Below are 23,236 nucleotides of genomic sequence, written 5' to 3'. Positions count from 1 at the left end.
CTCTTTTTTGTTTTTAGTCAGACTCCATACTTAAAATGTCTTATCTTGTCTAATATTGTTATTTTATTATTTATATTGTTATAATGTTGCCATCTTGACCTACCATGAGCATTTTTATTTTTGTTGTGTCTCAAATCTATTTTTTCTCTTCCTTGCAGAGATAAACAGCCACATATACTTCCCACACGTTTTCCATATGTTAATGTATTAACATCTGGCAAAGCATCTGGAGGGCACAAGAAGCTTCATATACACATCAGCATCTTACCCTTAATGACTGCAACGTCTCAGAACCATACAATTACACATTTCCTCTTCAACCTTTTTGATATTTTAGTTGCTATTTATCTAATTTCATTGTCTTTTTTGACATATTTGGCGTGAAAAAGTCTGAACTTTGGGTTTTGGGGAAAATAATTTAATCAATTAATCTATTGTTGACTTAATATGAAAAAGTGTTTTCTAAAAAGCCATGTTTTGTGTACTATATGTACTATAGTTAATCCATTTTGTTATTTAGCCATTCAATTGGTTTAAAACTCCTGTAAAAAAACAAAAACAAATAAGGAACATGTATCATTGATCAAAATTTGCCATATTTTCTCTTTTATTACAATCATTGGGGTGAAATGGAGACACACATACAGGAGCTTTGCATAGAGTGGAATTCTGAAAACTGGAGCCGGGTCCTGTCAGAAATGAAGAAGGAAAGACGAGAGGTGCAGCGGTCTTCATTTGGATGTGAAGCAAGTTGTCAATCTTACCAGTCTTCTGCAGCAGAAAACATCAAACTGACCGAGTGAATGAACTATATTCTAATGTGAAGCGTTGTTGCCCATGCTGTAAAACTGCCCGTCAAGCAAACATGAGGTGATCTCTGTAAGGGTTCGGCAGAAGCCACAGGTGGGATGTGTGTGTTAGACTGAAAGAGAGAGCAGGCCTAATGGTTGACTTTGCAAGCCCCAAACCTTTGGTACATTCGGTGCAAAATATATATTTATACACACACAAGAGGACAGACATACATATACATTTATATACAAAGAGACAAACAGGACCGCACACATGGTACACGTACATGTGCTCTCACGTTTCACAAAATCAAAACAGCCCTATTGATTCATCACTGACTCACGAGCAATGAACCATAACCATCGACCTATTACTAAGATAGGCAGACACGCACATGTGAAAGTAACAACACCTTTGAAACATGCTGCCGAGATACTCGCCGTTACACTGTCATAGAGAAAACAAACTACAGCATTCACACGTTGTCCATTCCCAGAGCTAAAACTAAGTGACGAAAGCACCTATTTTCCTACACCCTGCTCCCCTGAGCGTAACACTCAGGGTATGACAGTGCCAGGTAAGCATAAAGACGCATGCCTCAAGTGAGCGCCACAACCAAAGTGATACAACTTGACCAGCTCCCTCACCCCTTTTTCTGAATGATAGCGATATCCTCATGCAAAAAAAGCTAGTAAGGACAGTGTTGCACTATTTCAGCATGCAATATCGAGCTAGTACACAACGCCATCTAGGGGTTTCTACCCCAGCACAGCTCACAGAGCCGACAGAGGAGATCCCGCATGCAGTATTGGACTGGGAGAGGGGGAGCTGGGATAGGAAGGTGTGCCTCCACATGTTGCATCACATGTCAGGCTCTCTTGCTCTATCCCAGCCCCTGTGGTCTAACTCCAACAGGACTCTGTACAGTAGGTGTAATCTTGCATGCACCCCATAGAAAACAAGTATGTGTATTAGTGTGTGTGTGTGTGTGTGTGTGTGTGTGCGTGTGTGTGTGTGTTTGTGTGCATGTAAGACAGTGTGTGAGGGTCGTGCACTTAAGAGTTAGAGAAATGTTTTTATCACATGCTTTCAAGACAAACTATTGTCTGGCATGGACTTGTATGCCAAAAGTTCTAAAGTACAATATCCATACAGCCCTTAAGGCCGATGCTTGTTCCTTTGAACATCACTTTAACACCTGGACAGGTCACTCAGGAAGTTTTTTGCCAGTTCTTTGCTTTGAATGTGCCATAGACATAAGAGCACACCATACTGCCCCCTACTGTTGATATCTGTTAAGGGAACTTAAACAGCAGCTCCTTCAGTTTCCCCATCTTTGATTTGAGAGACACATGGATCTGGTCAAACTTGTGGAGGGAAATAAAACAGCTTCCCTTATGAAATTTCACTTCATGGTCAGGAAAACCAAAGAGGCACTAGAAAGATCCCATAACTGCACCGTAAACAAGCTACCTGGGCGGCACCAGGCTCGTGTCCTTTCAGCTTTAAACAAGGCCTGATCCGGTGCTAAACATCGAGTGAAGCCGTCCTCATTCCTCAAGGAACCACGTCACATTTGATTTCATCTCCCGCCGCTTCTTTTTGTATTTCCTCTCCTCGGGGGCCGAAGACAGTCGTTTGAGGTTCATACATTCAGTCACTTATTTGGTACATTCATCACTTTCATGGCGTGGGAGGCGATTATATCAGTGAGAAGGACGCTGTGTGTCATAGTTATGAGGGGATGTCATCTGTCTGTGTGAGAAAATGCATCTATTGCTCATGATGAATGTGTAGAAAGGTTTGACAGACAGGAACCCTGCACTTCTGTTTGCCTGTTGGTAAATGTATCTGTATTCTGGAGTGAGAGTTGCACTGTAAGAAAGTGCATTCACAGCATCGAGGCTAATGCTGTAATACTGTATGCATGTGTTTGTGTATATGACACTGGTTGTTAATATGCAGAAACATGGCTGCATGTCTCACGTGTCTTCAGAGCTCTGACGTCGCTGTATCGATGTAACAGTCCTGACCAGAACCTGTCGTCATGATCACAATGGGTTCATGACACCGTCTGTAAATCTCACCAAAGATTTCTTTGTTGATTTTTCCCCCTTTTTCAGGAATCAAAAATGTGAATAAAGTACATTTTCACTCTTAAAACAACTGTTTTTATGTGTGTTGTGTATGTGTTTGAATGTGTGTTTGTGCACACTAGTGTTTCCCCTGCTCACAAACAGGCAAAGAGGGCCAGCCAACATCTAAAAGTCACAACTAAAGTGTCACCTCTTTTCATTCCAATAAAAAAATATCAGGGGAAACACCAGTTTGCAGCATTAAAAAAAAGATAATGTTTGTGTATTTTGTGCAAAGGTGATTTGTGTATGTGTATTATAGTTCATAATGACGCAGCCCCAGTGCAGAGAGGACACAGTTTAGAGGTCCAAGGAGGGAGAAGGGAGCTTAGCAGATTTGAGCAGCTGTCTCTGAGGTGCAGTTCGAGTAGGAAGGAAGAGGAAGAGGAGGTGGGGGGTGCTAGAAATCCAGTAAACAAGGCCATTAACTGAAGAGATAAAGCACACATGTGGCTCAATGAACAAAGATAACCATGAAAACAAGAAATTGTACTGTAGAGCTGTCAAACCATCCTCCGATTCTCCGCCTTCCTTCCAGGCGGTGTTCACGCCACCGTCGTCTGTTTGATATGTGAGAGAAAGGCAGAGAATCGGATCGAAGCCTGCGTGCTGAGTGACGAAAAGCCAGTCGTAAAACACAGCAGAGTTATCCACAGGGAGGGGTTAGTTGCCTTTTGAGGATATTAAGTTTTATTTTCCAGGTTTTCTCCTTCCTTGTGAGAAAGGTGGATATCCAGATGGTTTTCTCTCCCAGCTGATTATTCCAAGCCAAACGTGCTCGTCTCCTCCACAGCAGTGACCAGCTTCTCGTAGAGCATGGAGAAGGAGGGGTACGGAGGGAGGTCTAGGCGATTAAAGCAAGTGTGAGCCCTACGAAGACAAACACAGAAAGATGTGAGGTCAATCATAAGACATAGATATATTACGTGATCCATAACATTGAAATCAATTCTGCATTCACAAATACAACAATGGTCAGTTATGATCAACATTGTCAGAGAGGTAAAATATAACAGTCTCCAGTATAAGACCTCCACCCAAAACTGTAAACAAGGCCTGTACTGATCATGACAGTGATTGAGTTTTACACAGTGTGCAGTTCAACTTGAAGCCCTGTAGGGTTTGATGGTCTCAGGTTGCTGCATGAGGATGATCTCCACCACAGAGGCTTGGACTGTCTTAGTGGGAAGAGAGACATTCTCGAGACAGCGAGCACCGTTGTACCTGAGAGTAATCAGTCTACTAGTGAGAGGCTTGAACTTCTTCCTCTTGCTACCTGCTAGACAATAGATCAGCACTCTTCTGTCCAGAGGATGGTGTTCACTTGTGAATTCATAGCTGATAATCATGACCGTGGCAACATGACTGCTTCTGCACATCCTTTTCAGCGCTCGGAAGTTTTTGTCTTTCGTATGTCTAACAACATAGAAGAGGCAATAAATGGAAGGCGCCACCGCAGAGACTTGGTCCCATTTAGCCAACAGAGAGAGATTCTCGAGCAAAGCCCCATTATAAGATCTACTATTTTAAATAGTCAGTCAAGTAGTGAGTGGCATGAACTTCCTCTTCTCGCTCTCTGCTCATCTTCAGATCTGCCAACTTCCTTCCCTGTTAATGAGCCAGCCTGTGACAACAGCAAAACTCGATCACGATCAGCTGGAACTCTTCCCAACAAGAAAGCGGGAATAAATAGGCAGATGAGTCAGAAGAACAAGCAGAAGAAGATTAAGAAGAACAGGCAGATGAAGACTCAGAAGATGAGGCAGATGAACAAGCAGGATAACATCCAGATGATCAAGCAGGAGAAAAGTCAGAACGATCAGGATAACGGTCAGAAGATCAGCCAGAAGAAGAAGAAGAAGAAGAAGAATCAGAAGAGATATCAGTTGGAGAGTGATAGGAGTGGTTACAGGAGGAGATAAGGAGTGTCATTGTATCTCCCCATTTTTCTTCTTTTTCCTCTTTTCAGGGTTTACTCCGGGTGCTCCGGTTTCTTCCCACATTTTTAATCCGGCCATTAAAATTAAATTAAATAAAAAATTTTTTTTTAAAAAAGCATTTAAAAAGTATTTATTTTGATGTAATGGTGTATGTTGATTCAGTGCAGTTAGGAAAATTGAGCACCGCAGTTCTGGGACCACTTCTCTAGTACCCTTGTGTTTTTGTGACAGTGCCACCTATTGCATGGATGTAGAACAGCAACTAAGGCAGTGTTCTGCCAAAATACCACTTTTTGTCATACAACTTCTGGTTTTAAAGGTTTATTACACCCAAATACAAATTCTATACAACGCTTAAAGGTTTATTACACCCAAATATTAATTCTATGAAAAGTTTAAAGGTTTATTACACCCAAATACTAATTCTATAAAACGTTTAAAGGTTTATTACACCCAAATACTAATTCTATAAAACGTTTAAAGGTTTATTACACTTAATTACTAAGTTTACACACTAATTCTCCAGTTTTCACATCCTTACACTGGCTACCTGTAACTCAGAGAATTGATTTCAAAGTTTCAATGCTTGTCTATAAGGCTCTCTGTGGCTCAGCGCCCAAATACATCTCTGATATGCTTGTGACATATGAACCATCTAGGACTCTGAGAACATCTGGGGCTGGCCTACTAGTCATCCCAAGAGTTAGAACAAAACACGGTGAAGCAGCGTTTTGTTATCATGCAGCACAGACCTGGAATAATCTCTCAGATGATGTTAGACACGCCCAGACTCTGACCACCTTCAAGTCAAAGCTACCTTTTTCACACTGCCTACTTTACTCTCTAATGGGTCAATTATTTAAACTATGCACCTCTTGTCTGCACTTCTGCTATTTTAAAAATATTAATGACTTATTTTAATTGATCTTATACCTTTAAAATTATTTTAATTTATATATTTTTGTTACCTTTATAATCAATATTTAATTATTTCGAATTGATCTTAGATTTTAATCTATTTCCCATCTTTAAAATATAATGGAAGATCGAATATTGCAGCAGTAGGAGTCTGGGACTCCAGGGTCTGGGACCCAAGAGGAAAAAGTTCAGGGAACTGTCATTCAGTATACTGTTGCATTGTTCTGACCGGATCTGTTTTATATTTTAATGCTTTTCTTTTAATGTGTTTAATGCTCTGTTTTCAACTGTGTAAAGCACTCTGAATTGCTCTATGTATGAATGGTGCTTTATAAATAAACTTGTCTTGCCTTGCCTTTCCGGTCTCTGCAAGTGTCGCAAGTAAGCAGTAATCTACTATGGCTAAACAAACTAAGAAAAGATTGATGACTACAGATACAACTTCAAAAATAAGTGAAAATCCAAAGAAAAAGAAACAAACTCGACGCTCAGATGAAGCAAACAGTCTGAAAAGGAAAGCGACCGTCAGCCAGGAAAATCAAGAGTTACAACTGGAGCCAACCGTGGACGTCACACATGCAGCACTGTCTGGATATCTGGGAAGTGTGCTCCTGCAATTACCTTTTACCGCCACAGGTGCCACGAAGAGAACAAAACTGAGATCTTCGAGATTAGCGCTTTAAAGTGTTATCAGAAGCTGCAAATTTAGGACATTTAGACCTAAATAAAGAAACCTGAAGAAGGAGACAGCACCAGATAGAAATTAGATGAGAGGATACCTTAATTGTATGAAATCTTAATTGCATTATAGGCTAACAGGATTCATACAATATGTAATTATAGAGGTAGAATTGTTGGTAGACAGAATGTCTAATCCCTAAGATTCATAATGATTCAGTGTCTTCTGTGTCTCTAAAAATGCACATGTTGGTGCATTAGCTGATTGTAATGGGAAATAATGCCCCGAGAGGAGAGGATTTTTGTGCATGTGGCAATACATGTTTTATGACGTATTGTGTGCACTGAAGCTATCACTCAGATTCATTCATTTTGTATAATAGTCACTGTTGAGTTTTTCTACTAAAGGCTGACATCAACTATAAATATGGAAAAGAAAAACAGTTGTCAACCTAAGAAAGATTCATTTCAAACCCACCTGGGTAAGGAGGTGATTTTGCCCCACTTCTCCACACAGAATCTGCGCGGTCCATTACTGCCCCGTAACGAGGCAAATCCCTCGTAGGGAATACTGGAGGTGCCTGTTACAAACTGGGGAGAAGAAAGCAACAAATTCACACAAAGTATAAAAGCAGCAACAGAAAAAAAACAATGTTATTATTTTTGATGTTATTGTTTTAACTTTTGGTGTGTGGTATTGACGAGTAGGTTCAAACTGTTTGGGAAAAATCCCCATTAAATTGCTTCAGCTGGCAACTGTGAAATGGTTTCAACATTCAACAGCTTGAAGTGCTTTTTTGCCACACACAGGCTCAGATTGTTATTCCTAATGCCTGGCATCATTACTGACGAAGATCCCTACCCCAAAGTGCTTTTGGTTTCAGAGTAAGGTGTGTTTTTTTTTAAAAAACAAATACAGAAGTTACATTGCACTCTTCAAAACCACCAGACTCTATTCACAAAAACAGCTATTTTACCTCACAGACTTATTTTTTTATTTTCATTATTGTGTGACCTTGATGCTTTAAATATATTCTGTTCTGATCCAAAACAATGCATGTGAAACTCACAATAATGAACTAATTGAGGCAACAACTGCTGTGATCTATGAGGTAGAATGACTGATTTTGTCAGTGGAGTCTGGTAGCCTTAAAACAAATGGAGGCAATGACTGTTTATGGTTTCCAAAAAGCATCTTACTTTGTCCCTATCTCTGTAGAGATCACTTCTGTTATGATGTCAGACACTTAGAATATCATACTGAGCCTGCCAGCGGCAAAACAAGCACTTTTAGTTGAGGTTTTTGAATCAAGCTCCATTTCCTGTAAGATTTACATTGCTGCCATCACAGCCCTGTGGCAGCTGAAGGCTGAGGCAATCATCTGGAACAATTCCAAAAACGTGATTTAACCTATTAGTTATTAAGAGCTCAAAATATGTAAAAAAATAAAAAATAAAATTATGCCCTGGTTAAAAAATCCCAGAATATCCCTTTAACTGAGATTTGTTTGTCTCCTATGAAATCAGAAAATCAGATGGAAATGTGTAATCTATCTAGTAATGCTGGTTAGATTTAAGTCACATCTCTCTGCAGTCTCAAACACGACTCTGCAGTGCCTGCAGCGCCCCCGGCCTCCACACGAGGGCAGCCTGTGTGCATGCGGTCACCCACGTGCCGTACCTGCAGCAGTCTCAGCCTCTGCTCATTGTTGAACCTCTCCACAGCTGCCCAGAACCAGCGAATCACTATGTGGTTGTCATGGTAACCTGAGGGGAGATAGATGATGATGGTGCATGAGTCAGATGAATAACAAATAAGGCCTCCGTCCCTTCTGTTCCTCGCTGCTCTCCTCTCCACCTCCCATCTCTCACTCGCATCTCCTGTGTGATTTTTGAATGGGCTCTGCTGTTTAATGTTTAATGGCTGGAGCCGTTTGGTCCGTCTCAGTCGATTCCTCTATTAAAAGAGCCTCGCAGTGAGTCATGGCCGATTGTCAGATTGAGTTCTCTTGTCTTACTTGCTGCTGGCGGCTTCTCAACTGGGATTGGCCAGACCTTTAAAAAGCCTTTTAATGTGATCTCTTATAAATGGTTTGGACAGTGGCGCTTCAATGATTGTACTGAACACAATATCTATTACAATAATTAAAACGAATAACTCCCCATAGATTAAACTGCTCATTACGAAGTGCATCACAGTGAAGCCTAATGCAGTTGTTAAATATTAAATGAAATGATTTCTCAAAGTTAACTATCTGTCATACGTTACGGCTGAACGTGTTCCCTGTTCTGTTTGTCCCTTTTTCCCTTTATGTTGTCCTACCCACTGCAGGTGAATCTGATTGCTAATGAGGTGCACCTGGCCTTGGAGCAGTATTTAAGACACCGGCACTGACATCCAGAAGCAGAGGCTTCTGGAGTGGGGACTGCTGTGGTTCTGCCTCTCAGCAGGGTTTTTGTGTTGCTGTGTTTTGGTTGATTTTCAGTTGACTTCAGTTAATGATTTGGTTGTTTGATTCTCCCTTAATAAATCCCATATATTTAAGTGTTTTAAGGTGTTTCACGTGGTTCTTCTGGGTCAGATTGTGGACAGTTGTTAGCCCCATAGGGCCGCCTTAGGGTGGGGCATAACATTGTATAACAAGCAATGAGCGGCCATACATACAAACATAGAACAGGATGCGTCACTGTAATACAATAGAAGACACGAAATAACAGTAGAAACCATCAAATATTTGTCTAAATCGACCACAATCATATTGTAACACTGGGTATAAGTTCTTGTTTATGTCTGCGTATGTTATGTCTTGTTTTGCAGGTGGTTATTAAGGGAGGTGTCCATCGTGGTGGGCAATTGGCTGAGATATAGTTCCAGGGGAGGGAAGATGGAGTCATCGTGATAAAGCTACTATTAAGCGGGAGTTTGGGGTTCTGGGGGAAAGAAGACACATGTCGAGCGAGCGAGAGCTAAGCGAGGAAAGCAGTTAGCCGACCTGTTTGTTGTTTTTCCGGGGAGACCTCAACCTCGGGTTAGCTGCTGCTGCAAGAAGGAAATAAATCTGGGCTCTGTTGAACGCACATCCTCGTTCTTCCTCCATCCGTCTAGCTACCACTCAATGGTACAATATACATGCCTCCATGTTATTCATGATCACCTTAAAGCATCAAATGAGACAAGTTCCCTAAGTTTCTGTTCTTTTTGTAATTCGTGTAAGTGTAGGGAGCAGTAAACTTAAACACCTTTTCCCCTGGTCAGTTCTGAACTTGGGGACAGAGAGTAAGAATATGTCCTGGGACTGAAGATTGTAAGCCCCTGTACTCTTCTGTCGGATGTAGGTTAGAAAGTACGAGGGAAGCATACCTAAAATAGACTTGTGAATAAGCGTACGTCAGTGTTTTCGTCTACGTGTGGACAAGGCAGACCATCCAACACGTGCATACAGCTGAAATCTGATTCTTTGTAATATTTAATGCAAAGTATCAGGAAAACTTTCTTCACAGGAAACAAGAAAAAGTGTCCTGGAGTCAGAAGTTGCAGCTCCAACTTGTGAATGAATATGTCACTTGAACATAAGCCAGTGTTTCCATTTGACTTTGCTTAGTTTTGTCTCACCTTGCTGTCTGCGTGCCATGAACACTTTTCATCTACATCTCTGCTCTGTTGGCTCATTGCTCCCCTGCAGCTCTTACATACCTCCTCTGTACTCTGTGTTGTTCCTCCAGTCTGCCAGGTCGATCTCTGCAGTGCCCGCAATCACCAGCTCCAGCTCCCTGGCATCAAACACGGACACCAGTCGCACGTCCACCACCTAACAAAGACATGAACATAAGGTCCAACTTATGGAACAGCCTTTTCTTTTATCACAGGCTCTCACAAACATCAGACTGTTTGAGGTATTTAGAAGCACTGAGAGGAGAGAGTTAGAGAAGATCCTTACAGTGGAAAACAAAGTGACACAGATGGCGGTGGGATAAACACTTTTGTAGGAAAGTTTCCATCATTTTGTTTACAGCAAATGTTGGATTGGATTTGTTTAACAAACCGTGGCCTCATAACTCACATTCACACATGTAGCACACAAAGACCCAGTAATCTGTCCCCCTGTGAGGCAAAGTACTTAAGCAGGGGTTGTGGTTTGTACCATTTATGAAAACACATGAGAAACAGCAGAATATGAGCACCAGTCCAGACTACAGTCCCCACTTGATTTAATTTTTCAAGCTAAGCCTCCACAGCATGGAGACCTGCAGGATATCAGGAGCCAACATCCATCTTTGCACAGCTATTAACTGAAATGATGTCTCAGTCTTACCATAACAGATATTTCACACACACACGTGCACCTGTCATTATGCCGAGTTTAAACAGACCACTCCAGACATGCTCTTCTATATAAACCCAGCGGTGCGCAACACCTAAACATGCAGCTTGTTATATAAATAACTTCATACTGTACATTCCTGCGCTTTTCATTTCAGAATTCCAGACTGTGCTGGAAACGAATTCCGAGACTTCAAGGTGGAAAAAAGGGACATACGCTCACCTGTATACCCTTAATATTTTCTCTTTAATATTGAATGACATTTTTTATTTTTTCCTCCTTTTTAAATTCTTTTTATAAAAAAGAACTGAACATGACGTCCGTACAGCCACATATGTTGAATAGATTCATGGTAAATGGTAAATTGACTGCATTTATATAGCGCTTTTCTAGTCTTCAGAGCAGGGTCTTCAAGGGCTTTTCAACCTCAGTCCTTTCACGCTATTATGGGGAGCTAATGCCATTATGGTAGGAAAAAAAATCCATTTTTTCTATGTGCCGTTGGAGGACGCTATCCGCTTCTCCAATGGGCCCTGGAAAACCTCCACCAAACAACGTAAAACCCGTCATCTGGCGGAGGCCAGGGAGCTCGCTAAACTACACTTCCTCAATCTAGGACGCCCGCCTCCGATGTCATGTCTCGTTCAAAATCGTCAGGTTTGAAATGTAGACTGCAGACCTGAAGATTTTTTAGACGATCCACTGGTATATTCTCATCATATTTCAGATTATGTACCTCTCTGAGTCATTACCTGCAGTAAAACGGTAGTGTTTCACTCCAGCATCTCTCGCTGGGCCGTTCCTTTTAGAAGGAGGGTCGCAATGCACGCTGGGTGTCCCAGGAGCAAGCTGTTTGTACAACTTTCTCCACAGCTATGGCGCCAATTGCAAATATTATTGTTTCTATCGATTACACCAGCTTTGACTGACGGTGGCTTTTTCCAGGGCCGAACTGCTCCTTTAAGCAGCTCCTTCAGCAGCAGACTGAGACACCCGCCCTGCAAGAAGGAGCGCTACTGCAGGTCATTCCTCCCATCTGCAGTCAGACTCTAACACCAACATCACGACAGCTATGTGAATAATAACAACAATTCTCTCTGTCAGTAATGCCCCCCTCACTCACTACCTATATACAGTATATGTTTATATGTATGTTTATACATGTATAAGTACGCTGATGTATATATGTATGTATATTATTCAGTTATTCAGTTATTATGCAATTATTTTCTGTATTTTCATACTGTGCACTAAAACTCAATTTCAATGTAAAAAAGCAAAATATTACTCACCATGTGTGTATTAAAATCACCTGTACAATATTCATGTGCATCTTCCATCCATATCTAAATATAAAAGTAAAAAGGTGTAAATAATGTATATATTTATTTAATAATTGTTATTTTTACTATAACATCTTTATGTCTTGTTGTTGTTGTTGTTGTTACTATCTTACTATTATTGTTTGTATATACTATCTATCACTGTTTTCTGAGCTGTTGTAACAAGTTAATTTCCCCCAATGGGGGATCAATAAAGGTTATCTTATCTTATTCAAAGCACTTTTACTCTTCATGTCACATTCACCCTTTCACATACTGATGGCAGAGGCTACTGTGCTAATCTCAAATCAGGATCTCTGCACATGCATACGCCGAGGGCTATGCATTCAGAAGCAATTTGGGGTTCACTGTCTTACTCAAGGACACTTCAACATGTAGACTGTAGCAGCCAGGGATCAAACCACCAACCTTTCGATTGAGAGACGACCCACTCTACCCCTGAGCCACAGCCGCCCCTCATGGAAAATACTAATAAATCAAAACAGCTGTAAAGGTTCCCTAAAGATAATCTGTTTACTTCATCACTGAATGAGTCATAAACACTCTTATATAAGCTTAATATTTTGTGATATTTAATCTTCTGTACTGCTCATGTGCATTTCAAAGATATTTGGTCGCAGATGTCTGGATGTGGGTCAGTTAAGAGGGACTTGGAGAGACGGCTGTGATGTGCAGACATAGAGGCAGCTCTTACATACTTCCGACATACTTCTTGCCTTGCTTTGAGAGACATCAAACACACGCTCTTTCATGCAGCATTAAATATTTTGGCTACCATCACTCAGCCAGTATGACCAATTTATTTCATCTACAAACCAGAACAGGAGCAACAAATGTTTTTACACCTCTTTTCTTTTCTAAACTCTTCCTATTTAAATCAAAGTCCATACTTTCCTTACTGCATAGGAACACTGACGTTCGTTGAAATCATAACAGGCATGAAATATGTGCTACTAAGTAATAAATGGCTTCTACGTTAATTGATCAAACAGGTCAAGCAAAGGTCAAGCACAGATGTCTGGTGAGGAGTTAATATATCATGTTGTAGTTGAATCGCACTCAATGCTTTGTCTTTTGCTCTTTCGTCCTGATTTATTGAACTATTTTTAGCCTTTCGAGCCAAGACCTCTTCATCCACCATTGAAAATGCCAGATGTAAATGGAGTGTGGTTGGACGGATGCTCCTTAGAAAAAAAAAGGATTTCTCAGCTCCTGATTCAGTGACGCAAACACACTGCGTCATTGGTATTGATCAACGATCCTGTCAAAGCGTATATAACAGCCATTATGTGCTTTAAAGAAGGAAATCTTCCTCTCCGTCCTTACAGGAGGGGTTCACAGCTCATTTATACTGATGGTAAGTGCCGTACCTCGTAGAAGCCTCGGACCAGGCTCTCCGTCTGCTGGGCAACTCCTCTCTCTATACGCCACTTCACCATCCGCTCAATGTACTCCTTCTTGTTCTTCTCTGAGACGGGGATACCAGCCCCGCCCGGCTTCAGCTCTCTCTCTGTGATCTGCAAAGGCACACAGGCACATTTTGACTTGATTATCAAAAGGTTTTTCTGGTATTTTGGTATAATTGAAAAATTATTTTGGGGTTTGAATTAATATCGGTACAAAACGTTTGGAAGTTTTCTCGTAGATTGCCTCAGCACTGAGTCAAAAATGGTTGCAACGTAATCCATGGGGGCAATCGGACCCAATGAAAGTATGTTTACTGACGGTGCTTGCTTTTGCCACAGACATGCTCAGATTGTTATTGTAAGATCTGATAAGTGAAAGGATCCGTAAAGATAAAGACCTTTTTAGTTAAAATAAAAACTGGTGTTTAATCTCTTTCTTAAAGCAACCAGACAAAAACAGTAATTTTATCTTGCAGCACACAGGAGTTATTGGACTTCTGCTTCCTTCATCTGTGATGATGATCTGAGTAAGAAATATTTAGTTGGCTCCAAATAACTATTTCAAAATAAACTGTTAAAAGCCTTGCATTGCATTTGCAGTATTAATGAAAAAAATCACAAGCGGTGCCCAGTTAGTGACGCGTTTTCCATCAGCCAGCAGTGGTTGGTCTGCCAGAGAGGGTAGGCGGAGCTAAGCGGCTGCTTTTCCGCTCTCTGCAAGTGTTGCAAATAAACAGTAATCTACTATGGCTGAATGATGGATGACTACAGATACAACTTCAAAAACAAGTGAAAATCAAAAGAAAAGGAAACAAACTCGACGCTCAAATGAAGGCAAACAGTCTGAAAGGGAAAGCGACCGTCAAGAGTTACATCAAAGGGAGCCAACCGTAGACGTCTGGTTATCTGGGCTGTATGCGTCTGCAACTGCCTTTTATTTCCATTAGATGCCGCCAAATAGAATGAAACTGAGAAATTCGACGTTATCACTTTAAAAACATCATACTTATGCAATAATGCAAACCAACTGATCCTGGCAGAGGTAGAGCAGCAACTCCTGTGCTGTCCTGTGTAAAATTACTGTATTTTTCAATGGAGTCTGGAGGCTTTAACGAGAGAAATGTAACAGCTGTTTTTTGGTTAAAAAAAGGAATCCTACCTGAACAAACAGGTCTCTCTCTGTAGGAATCCCTGCCTCAATGTTAGACACAATTATAACATGAGCTTGTCAGAAAAAACAAGAACTGTTGGTGACTGATTTTGATTTGCATATTTACCCGCAAAGATTATGTTGCAGCTGCACACTGAAGCAATCATATGGAATAACACCAACACAAAAATATATATTAAAAATACAGCCCACTGTTTAAACGATCAGTGCAGATGAATTGTCCCAGGCTGCAGCCAAAAATGTAACAAAAGCATCTGATTCAACCTGCACACACCTGTCCGAAGACCTCCTCATTGACGGTGAAGGTGAGATCCAGCATGTCTTCGATGTCGTTGTCCTTCATCCACTGCAGGCTCTGGTGGAACTCCTCGTCCAGGAACTCCAGGTCACTCAGGTCACACGGGCTGCAGGAGCGCAGGCAGAGGTGACACGGAGCTTACAGAGGGGTCAACAAGGTATTGATGGATTGCCCTGCTCATAAAGCATGGCTGATTGTAGGAGGGGAGGTTAAAGGTTAGTTACCCCATGTATAACAGCTTGAGAGAGCTCAAGGTAGTAAAATATAACACGCAGAGTGATGCATGGCAGGAAAATATGTTCGCTTACATTTATTATGTATCAGGTTAAACCCTTTGAGATGTACCAGGTCCCTTATAAGGACACTTACTGAAAAGAAGGCAAAACACACTTACAGGATATTTAAAGAGGGGGTATTACGCTGTTTCACATTTTATAATGCAAGAATGTTGGATGATAAGACTAAATGTGAGTGAAGTTTCACATCTGTAGGTAAAAGTATGTTGGAGTAATCCTCAGGCTTCTCAGCTCAGTCTGCAGGCTGCTGTGAACGCCAGGTTCACACAGTTTTTTCTACACACTGCACTTTGTGACGTCACAGCGGGATTGGAGAGCTGGCCACTCAGAAGATAGTGGTTGCTTCATGTCATTCCCTTATTAAAAGGCTTGAGCATTGTCGCTTCATGTTTTAGCTGTGAATGCCAAACGTAGTTATTTTCAAAGTAAGTTTGCTACTTAGAAATGCCATCGTTTAAGTTTTCAGTTATCTGTACAAGTTGTATAGAGGACAACGTCAGTGATTATGAGCCTTAGTTATGTAAATGTATGAGCAGTATTTAATAAATTTGACTCTCTTAGCTCCTTATGATGTTGATCTGTTGATGTTTTCTGAACAGTGCTCCCATCATGCATTGGTTCATATTTAGGGAGGCTAAAGTGGATCTTTTTGGAGCGTATTTTAAGTACCATCTTGTGGGCTGACGTCAGTATTTATGTTAAAGCCTTTATTGTTCAATATTGATGAAATTCAGATATAATGGTGCATCCCTTTTGATATAAATAGGAAGAATAGTGTACGAAATATAGTTAAGCTTTCAGTAAGCGACATTTTGGTGAATCAGTATCCTAAAGTATGGATGTACAGTCACCTGGATAACTTTAATACTAGAAGATTTCCCTATCATAACTCATGTCTTTAGAAACCAAATATGTGATTTATCCTTGGAATATATTTCTATTTTCAATGTATAAACTCTCGTCTGCACAATAATGGTGGAGTGTAGAAGAGATCTATGTTGCTGAGGAGGTATGAATCCTTATTATTACATAAATATTCTGTCCTTACTGCAGACTTCTGGCACGCTTTTAGGTTGTTTGGACAAAGCTATTAATAAGGATGCAGCTCCCCCTGATAGGAAACCCAGCCAGCTGCCGGCTGAGAGGCTCTGACTGAAACACTCATATTCTCAGCACGCTCTTATAAAGTTAGTGAGGGGGAGCTGATTGGTTGTACTGTATCCCCGCAGGATGGTAAAGTCAGGGGGGAAGCAGGGTGAGGGACTTACATGCGAAGAAGCCCCTTGTAGAAGGGTCGAGTAAAGAAGGCATCCAGCAAGTACTGATGGACGAGAGCCAGGCCCAGGATACGCCCACTGAAGCGAAACCTAGACACAGAGCAGAACATACAGGTGAACACAGGTAGCTGCTTTGGGTACCAGATGGAGGGTATCACTTTGTATCACGAAACAGCATAACCAGGCAAATAAATCCTTTTCTCTGCAGATGCATAAACATTATGGAGGTAAGTTGGCCTTTTTGTACTACTTTCATGTGGTATTTAACAGGCTTAAGCAAAATTTGAAGTTGACTTTCCAGCCGAGGATGCACCAGATGGTGACATTGTTCATGACAATAAATTAAATCCCCCAAGATTCACTGCGGGGACGAAGCACTGAGTCAGAACAACAGCACGGAGGAGAAGGAGCTGTGCAACTTAGTAACCGATCTGGCACCAACCTTTCATATCTTTCATATCCTCTTTGTTCTGTTCAATGTAATTAGTCATTTTGACTCGGCTCATTAACATTTTTGTTTGTTGTGTATTATATTAAGTGATCACAGGTTCATGATAAATGTCACCCCAGGGGCAATAAAGGACAGTAGAAGTCTTATCTCGTCTCCGTCCAGTCTTATTGGGACGTTTTTGTCTCTGCAGGGACAAAAGTTCAGAATTTATATTCTTCAGTTTGACAAACATCACAAGGTTTGAACAGCCTGACAAACAAACCAACAAAGACTTCATGTTCATGTTGCTGTTTCTTCATCCAGCCTCTTCTTCTTATCTGCCCATCTAATCATCAGTTACACAATCCATCCATCCAGGCAACCAGGCAACCATCCACCCACCTGTCCATCCCTCCATCCATCTATCCATCTATCTATCTGTCTTTGGTAGATGGACTTTACTATTGTAGTGCTTTTCTAGTATTGCAACCATTTAAAGCTGCTTTTACACTACATGTTGTGTTCACACACACATTCATACACTGATGGCAAAGGCTGCTCTGTAAAGTGCCCAATTGTCAATCACATCCACACAACAAAGCCGACGGAACAGTTTGAGGTTCAGTGTGTTGCCCAAGGACACTTAAACACGTAGACTTGGGGATCGAACCACCGACCTTCAAAGATTAAAAGACAACTGACTCTACCACTGAGCCCTAGCCGTCATCTATCTATCTATCTATCATCCATTCAACAATCTATCCATCCATTTACCTATCTATCCACCGATCCATCTATGATAAATCAACTCATCCATCTATTCTGTCCATCCAGCCTTACTTCCTATCTTTGTTTCATTGATTCATCCACCAATTTGTCCATCCTTCTACCATCCACCCATCCATCCATTCATCAACCACTCCCTCTGTACTGTCCTGTCATCTCCATTCCAATCTATCCATTCATCCATCCATCTACACATCTGTTAATCCATCTGTGTCAAAATGAAGTGGTGAGCGACGTACAGCAGATCCCAATTTCCACACAGCACCCCGCAAATGACTTCTATTTTGGGATCAGCACCCAGCAGTCAGAGCAGACACCATGAGCACAACAACAGACAGACTTTACGCAGACAGACAGAGAGACAGAGATACACAGTGGCATTATGTACAGTATATACATAAGTACATGGGAGCCTCACCATTCATGGTGGTTGTCTACAAAGGCGGACATGGGGCTGATCTGGACCGTGTACGTGTCGTTGGCTGAATATTCAAACAGGCCGTAGTACGGGTTGAACAGTTCTCTAGACACCAGGAAGAAGAACTCTCTGGAAGGTCCACTGTAGTCCAGCCTGCAATAATCACACGGTATAATACATATATGCTGTTTGTATACATGTCAGTAGTGATTAAGTGAATGGTATCGTTCTTCTGCAGCTACTGTGCAATCACAGAAGGCACCTATTAGATCTTGGTGTACACAACTGAACTGGTTGTAACTTCAGAAAAGAAACGCCCACACTTTCATTGTGAATTTGCAACTAAGAAGCATGATACAATGAACTGATAATAAAGAATAAACTCATTATCGTTCATGCCAATCATCTCTGAAGTGATATTATTTGTTTGCAGTAACTCTTCCTATTGATGTTTAGCGATGTCTCTGAAGTAGTCCTTTTCCCACCCACTCGTTCCAGCTGCCTGGATGTTATCAGATGTGGGTGTAATTGTTCTTTTTCAAACTTTAGATAAGAGCGAATGTTCAGTGAAACTCTGCTGAATCAATTACAGTTACAAAATCCACACATTTCACACTCACGCTGTCAGAAGAATGATAAGAAAATGAAGTGGGATTGAAATGCGTCTCTCTCACCCGTCCTCGCCCACAAAGCTGACGTAAAGTTTACTCCTCTGCAGATCTTTGCGCGAGTAGCACATGATCTGGTTGAAGGCGTCCTCCAGGAGGTGGTCCCTGCGTATGATGAGCCTGCGAGCACACAGAAAAAAAAACACACATAAATCCAGAACTAATAGACCTGTTGTTAAATATGGGTTTAATTTGAATGTTTTAATTTGTTCTAGTTTGGTGTTAATAGTTTACTTATTGACTGTCCCTTTGAAACTTACAGTCCCTCCAGGAAGTTGCAAAGTAGCCCTCCCACGAATTTACGCAAATTCAACCAATTGTTGCAACTTTTCTGCAAATTTGACCAATCATCTTGTTTCCCCGCACGCGTCAATCTGAGAGCATCTTTTACTGTTTTATTTACTTGTTACTGATGTTTCTGTCATTGCTGATCTCAAATAGTTGCTATGTAGTTGTTGTAACCAGAGCATATGTTGTTGTTTCTGTCTCTGTTTGCCTGTCTCTATCCTGCATCTCTCTCTATCCCACTTTTCAGCCCCTCCGATCGAGGCAGATGGCTGTTCAGGACGAGTCGAGGTTTCTGCCTGTTAAAAGGAAGTTTTTCTGCCACTGTTGCCAAATGTTGCTAAGTGCTGCTCATGGTGGATTCATGTCAGGCCTCTCTCTAAATAACATAACAAAGAGTACGATCTAGACCTGCTCTTTTTGTAAAGTGTCTTGAGATAACTTTGGTTATGATTTGGGGCCATACAAATAAAGTTTGATTGATTGAATTTGATGGACATAGTCATTGTACAGTGAGATAGTAATCCTGTTCTCTTATCCATTGTTTTATAGGCCTGTTGCAGCAGCAGCCAACATAAAGAGTAGAACAACATAAATGTATTAAATAACAAGATCTTCCCTTGCACATATTGATAGCATTGAATGAGCATGCACAGTGACAAATTAGCATCTCATGGCTATTGACTTTAGCGCCTCTCAGTTTTTACACATTTTCTTTGGCATCCTGACACAGAAATCGTCCAGAAGTGATGTCAGGAGACAAACAGCTCATTCAACCAATCAACGGCTTTATATTGGAGGATTTGTCCCAGTCGCTCACAGTGGATGTGTAATGTTTTAGATAGAAAAAAAAAGCCTTTTAAAGTCACAACCTTCGTTGCAACTTTTTTTAAAAGTTGCCATGAAATCATGCATTCTAGGCCGCAACAATCACAGAAAACAAAATGCGAAATCCTGCAGGGATCAATGAGGTTACTCCTGCTAGTAATACAAAGTAGATGTGGAGTTTTAACATCAGACAACTTGATTCTAGGCCTGCACTATATGAGGAAAATATGCAATGTGCGATAACATCATTCAATACTGCGATGACTGTATGACGGGGGATAAATAAACACAATTTGCAGGATGCAAAAAAGCTTCACAGCTCCTTGTTTTTGCTGTTCAGCATGTTTAAACACAACCAGAGTTTATGATTGTCTCTCCTAATTCCAAAAAACGTTTTAAATAGCAGAAAGGCTTTTACCTGAGGGTGAACAAACTGACACCAGATAATCTGAGGATATTTGACGGCTAATTGAGACTTCAGTTGATGGCGAAATGTTGTGAATGCACAGCCCGTGTATGTAAACGCAAGTTACTTCATAAAGTTGCTTTAGGCGTTATCACTGTTTCTATAAATCAGACATCAACACAGACATCTGGTTAAGTTGCAGTTGTATTTTAACCTACTTGACTTTTCCTGGTCCCTGCCCATAACCCTTGGTCTCCAGCTTTCGATAGAAATTCCTCAGTTTAGCCTCAAAATCTCGTTTATAGGGAGCAGGAGCGCGGGCGTTGGCTCGCTGGGTGCCTGAGATACAAATGAGAGAGAGGAAGAGCACGGGGAGACAGAGAGACAATGAAAGTCAGGCATGAGGCACAACAGAGTGTCTGCACAGTATGTCGAGGGTGTGGGCTGGGGCTCATAAGGGATATAACTGAACATTTAAAGTATGTCCTATGTATGGAAGATTCTATGTTACACTGAAATCAGCCCATGTTCTGTATAAAGGAACAATCTTTTAATAAATTCTTTAAATAAAACAATATAAACCAAATCTCAAGGTGGAAGGTGTGAAATCTAATAAAGAGTTTAATAAAGGTGAAAAAAGATGAATCATACCAATAAAGCTGAAACAGACGCAGAGTGAGACTGAGACTTACCAGGGGAGCTCTGAGGAGACGAGAGGCAGTAACTGGGGTGAAGTAATGGCGGCACATATGACATCACCTCCTCTTCAAATAAGCTGGAGTCATGAGAGAGATGCACACACAGAACACAGTCAGAAAGGAACAGGCATGTAAGACTGGAGTAATCACGACATCTGGCCCGTCCCACATGAGAGTACAGGAAACCACTATTACAGAAACATACATCTTACGCCGTCTGGTAATAGATTATCCATCCATTGTCTATACTGTTATCATGTTCAGGTTGCAGGGGGGCTGGAGCTTATCCCAGCTGTCATCGGGCGAGAGGGGGGGTACACTCTGGACTGATCGGCAGTCAATCACAGGGCTGACACAAAGAGACAGACGACCTTTCACGCTCACACTCACACCTACGGGCAATTTAGAGTCACCAATGAACTTAACGAGCATGTCTTTGGACTGTGGGAGGAAGCCAGAGTACCTGGAGGGAACCCACGCATGCATGGGGAGAACATGCAAACTCCACACAGAAAAGCCCACTACGTCCGAACCGAGATTCATACCAAACCTCAATAATATTTTGAAAAAACTTAGTATATTTTAAATAAATTGTATGAAGACAAAAACAAACACAACACTATAACTTCATAACTTCAGTGTAGCCTGATAAAGAACATTGTTCTCCCAGGTATTCTCCAATAAACCAGTTCATCTAAATATTTCATTTTTAAACAGCTCATGATATCTTTGTGCATCATTCATATTTACAGAAGCCATAAGCGGGCATGCATCCATACATTTAATTTACTCGGCTTCCCGTGATAACGAGTAATTTCAGCTGTTTTCTCGAGATCTCGACATATTTGTCTCGTTATCTTGATATAACAATGCTTGTTTCCTCGTGATAACGGTAATTTTCTGACGATCTAGAACAGTGGCTCTCAAAGTGGGGTCCTAGGACCTCTGGGGGTCCGCGAACCATAGCCTGGGGGTCTGCGAAATAATTCAAATAAATCAATAATAAATGTTAATATTGTGCTGTATCATTAAAAACTGCATGTCAACAGATGAGGACCATTTGCTCCAATTAAACAAGCATATGGTGTCCATTACTCCCACCCACCCACGTTAGCTTTGGACCAATAGAAACTGATATGACTGTCAATCTGTCAAATGCTGTCAAGTTGAGTCCACAAGCAATCAGTATAAAATGCCATAAAAAGTGGTATTATAATGATTCAAAGTTAAATGTTTTTCTGTTTATCGCTTTCAAACAGGTCTGAAGTATTTAGGTTTTACAGTACAAATATTTCCATTGGCATCTAAGAGTGCAAATGGGAGTAAGCATCTCTCCCCTGTAAGGGGTCCCTGGCCCCAAAAAGTTTGAGAAAGCCTGATCCAGAAAACCAAGCAACAAGCTGGTCACTGACTGTGATATTACAGAGCAGGACATGCTGCCATCACCCACACTAATGAGGTAAGTTAAGCTATGTTTGTTTCTATGTGTGTTTTGTGCTTTCGCAACTCTGTGGATACGAGTTATGATCATGCGACGCTACGGTGGTGCAGCTTTGTTATCTCGAGATAACGAAATAAATAAGTTGAGAAAACAACTGGAAATTGCTCGTTATCACGGGAAAACTAAATAAATAAAATGTATGGATGTCCGCTTCGGGCTTCTGTACATATAAACATAAAAACAGTATTTCATAGTTCTCCGTACAAACAGCAATAAAACAAATGGAAACTTAAAATGGAAATTTTTATTATATTTATCTTTATCAATCAAACAGCAAATTAAAAATATTTTTTGAAATAAATATATCTTAGAACAGCATAACGCTTTCATAGGTGGATAAAACAGGAAATAAACGGGGTTTCTCAAAAAAGAAAAGGTGGAAAAATTGGTTAAATTTCAACAAGTGACCACACACACACACACACACACACACACACACACAGGCCTCACCTCAGCAGCATGACGAGGTCAGCATCGCTGGAGAGACGAGCCAGCCCGTTGACTCCCTCAGTGCGAATAAACTGCACCTTCTCCCTGCACACACACACACACACACACACACGTCAGGGGGTAAACTGACACAATCCATTAGGATTAAAGGTTAACTGTGTGTTCGGGATGACTGATGATGATGATGATG

General features: G+C 41.0%; 1 protein-coding gene across 1 annotated transcript in view; it reads right to left on the bottom strand.

The window, feature by feature from the left end:
* Nucleotides 1-583: 583 nt before the first annotated feature.
* Nucleotides 584-23,236, bottom strand: part of hecw2a (HECT, C2 and WW domain containing E3 ubiquitin protein ligase 2a) — a 39,951-nt gene continuing 17,298 nt past the window's right edge. Inside the window, exons 18-29 of the mRNA XM_069663156.1 lie at nt 23,047-23,130; nt 21,090-21,172; nt 20,616-20,736; nt 18,885-18,998; nt 18,211-18,363; nt 16,568-16,666; nt 14,980-15,109; nt 13,499-13,645; nt 10,158-10,272; nt 8,145-8,230; nt 6,942-7,054; nt 584-3,797 (exon numbers count right to left, since the gene is read on the bottom strand). Of these exons, the coding sequence (XP_069519257.1) occupies nt 3,686-3,797; nt 6,942-7,054; nt 8,145-8,230; nt 10,158-10,272; nt 13,499-13,645; nt 14,980-15,109; nt 16,568-16,666; nt 18,211-18,363; nt 18,885-18,998; nt 20,616-20,736; nt 21,090-21,172; nt 23,047-23,130 (1,357 nt within the window). The 3' untranslated portion in view covers nt 584-3,685. The remainder of the gene's footprint in view (nt 3,798-6,941; nt 7,055-8,144; nt 8,231-10,157; nt 10,273-13,498; nt 13,646-14,979; nt 15,110-16,567; nt 16,667-18,210; nt 18,364-18,884; nt 18,999-20,615; nt 20,737-21,089; nt 21,173-23,046; nt 23,131-23,236) is intronic.

The sequence above is a fragment of the Semicossyphus pulcher genome, unplaced genomic scaffold (assembly GCF_022749685.1).
Source record: "Semicossyphus pulcher isolate SPU_LCO1_2020_fin unplaced genomic scaffold, fSemPul1.0.p SCAF_15, whole genome shotgun sequence".
NCBI classification, from domain to species: Eukaryota; Metazoa; Chordata; class Actinopteri; order Labriformes; family Labridae; genus Semicossyphus; species Semicossyphus pulcher.
This window is presented reverse-complemented; position numbering and strand designations above follow the sequence as displayed.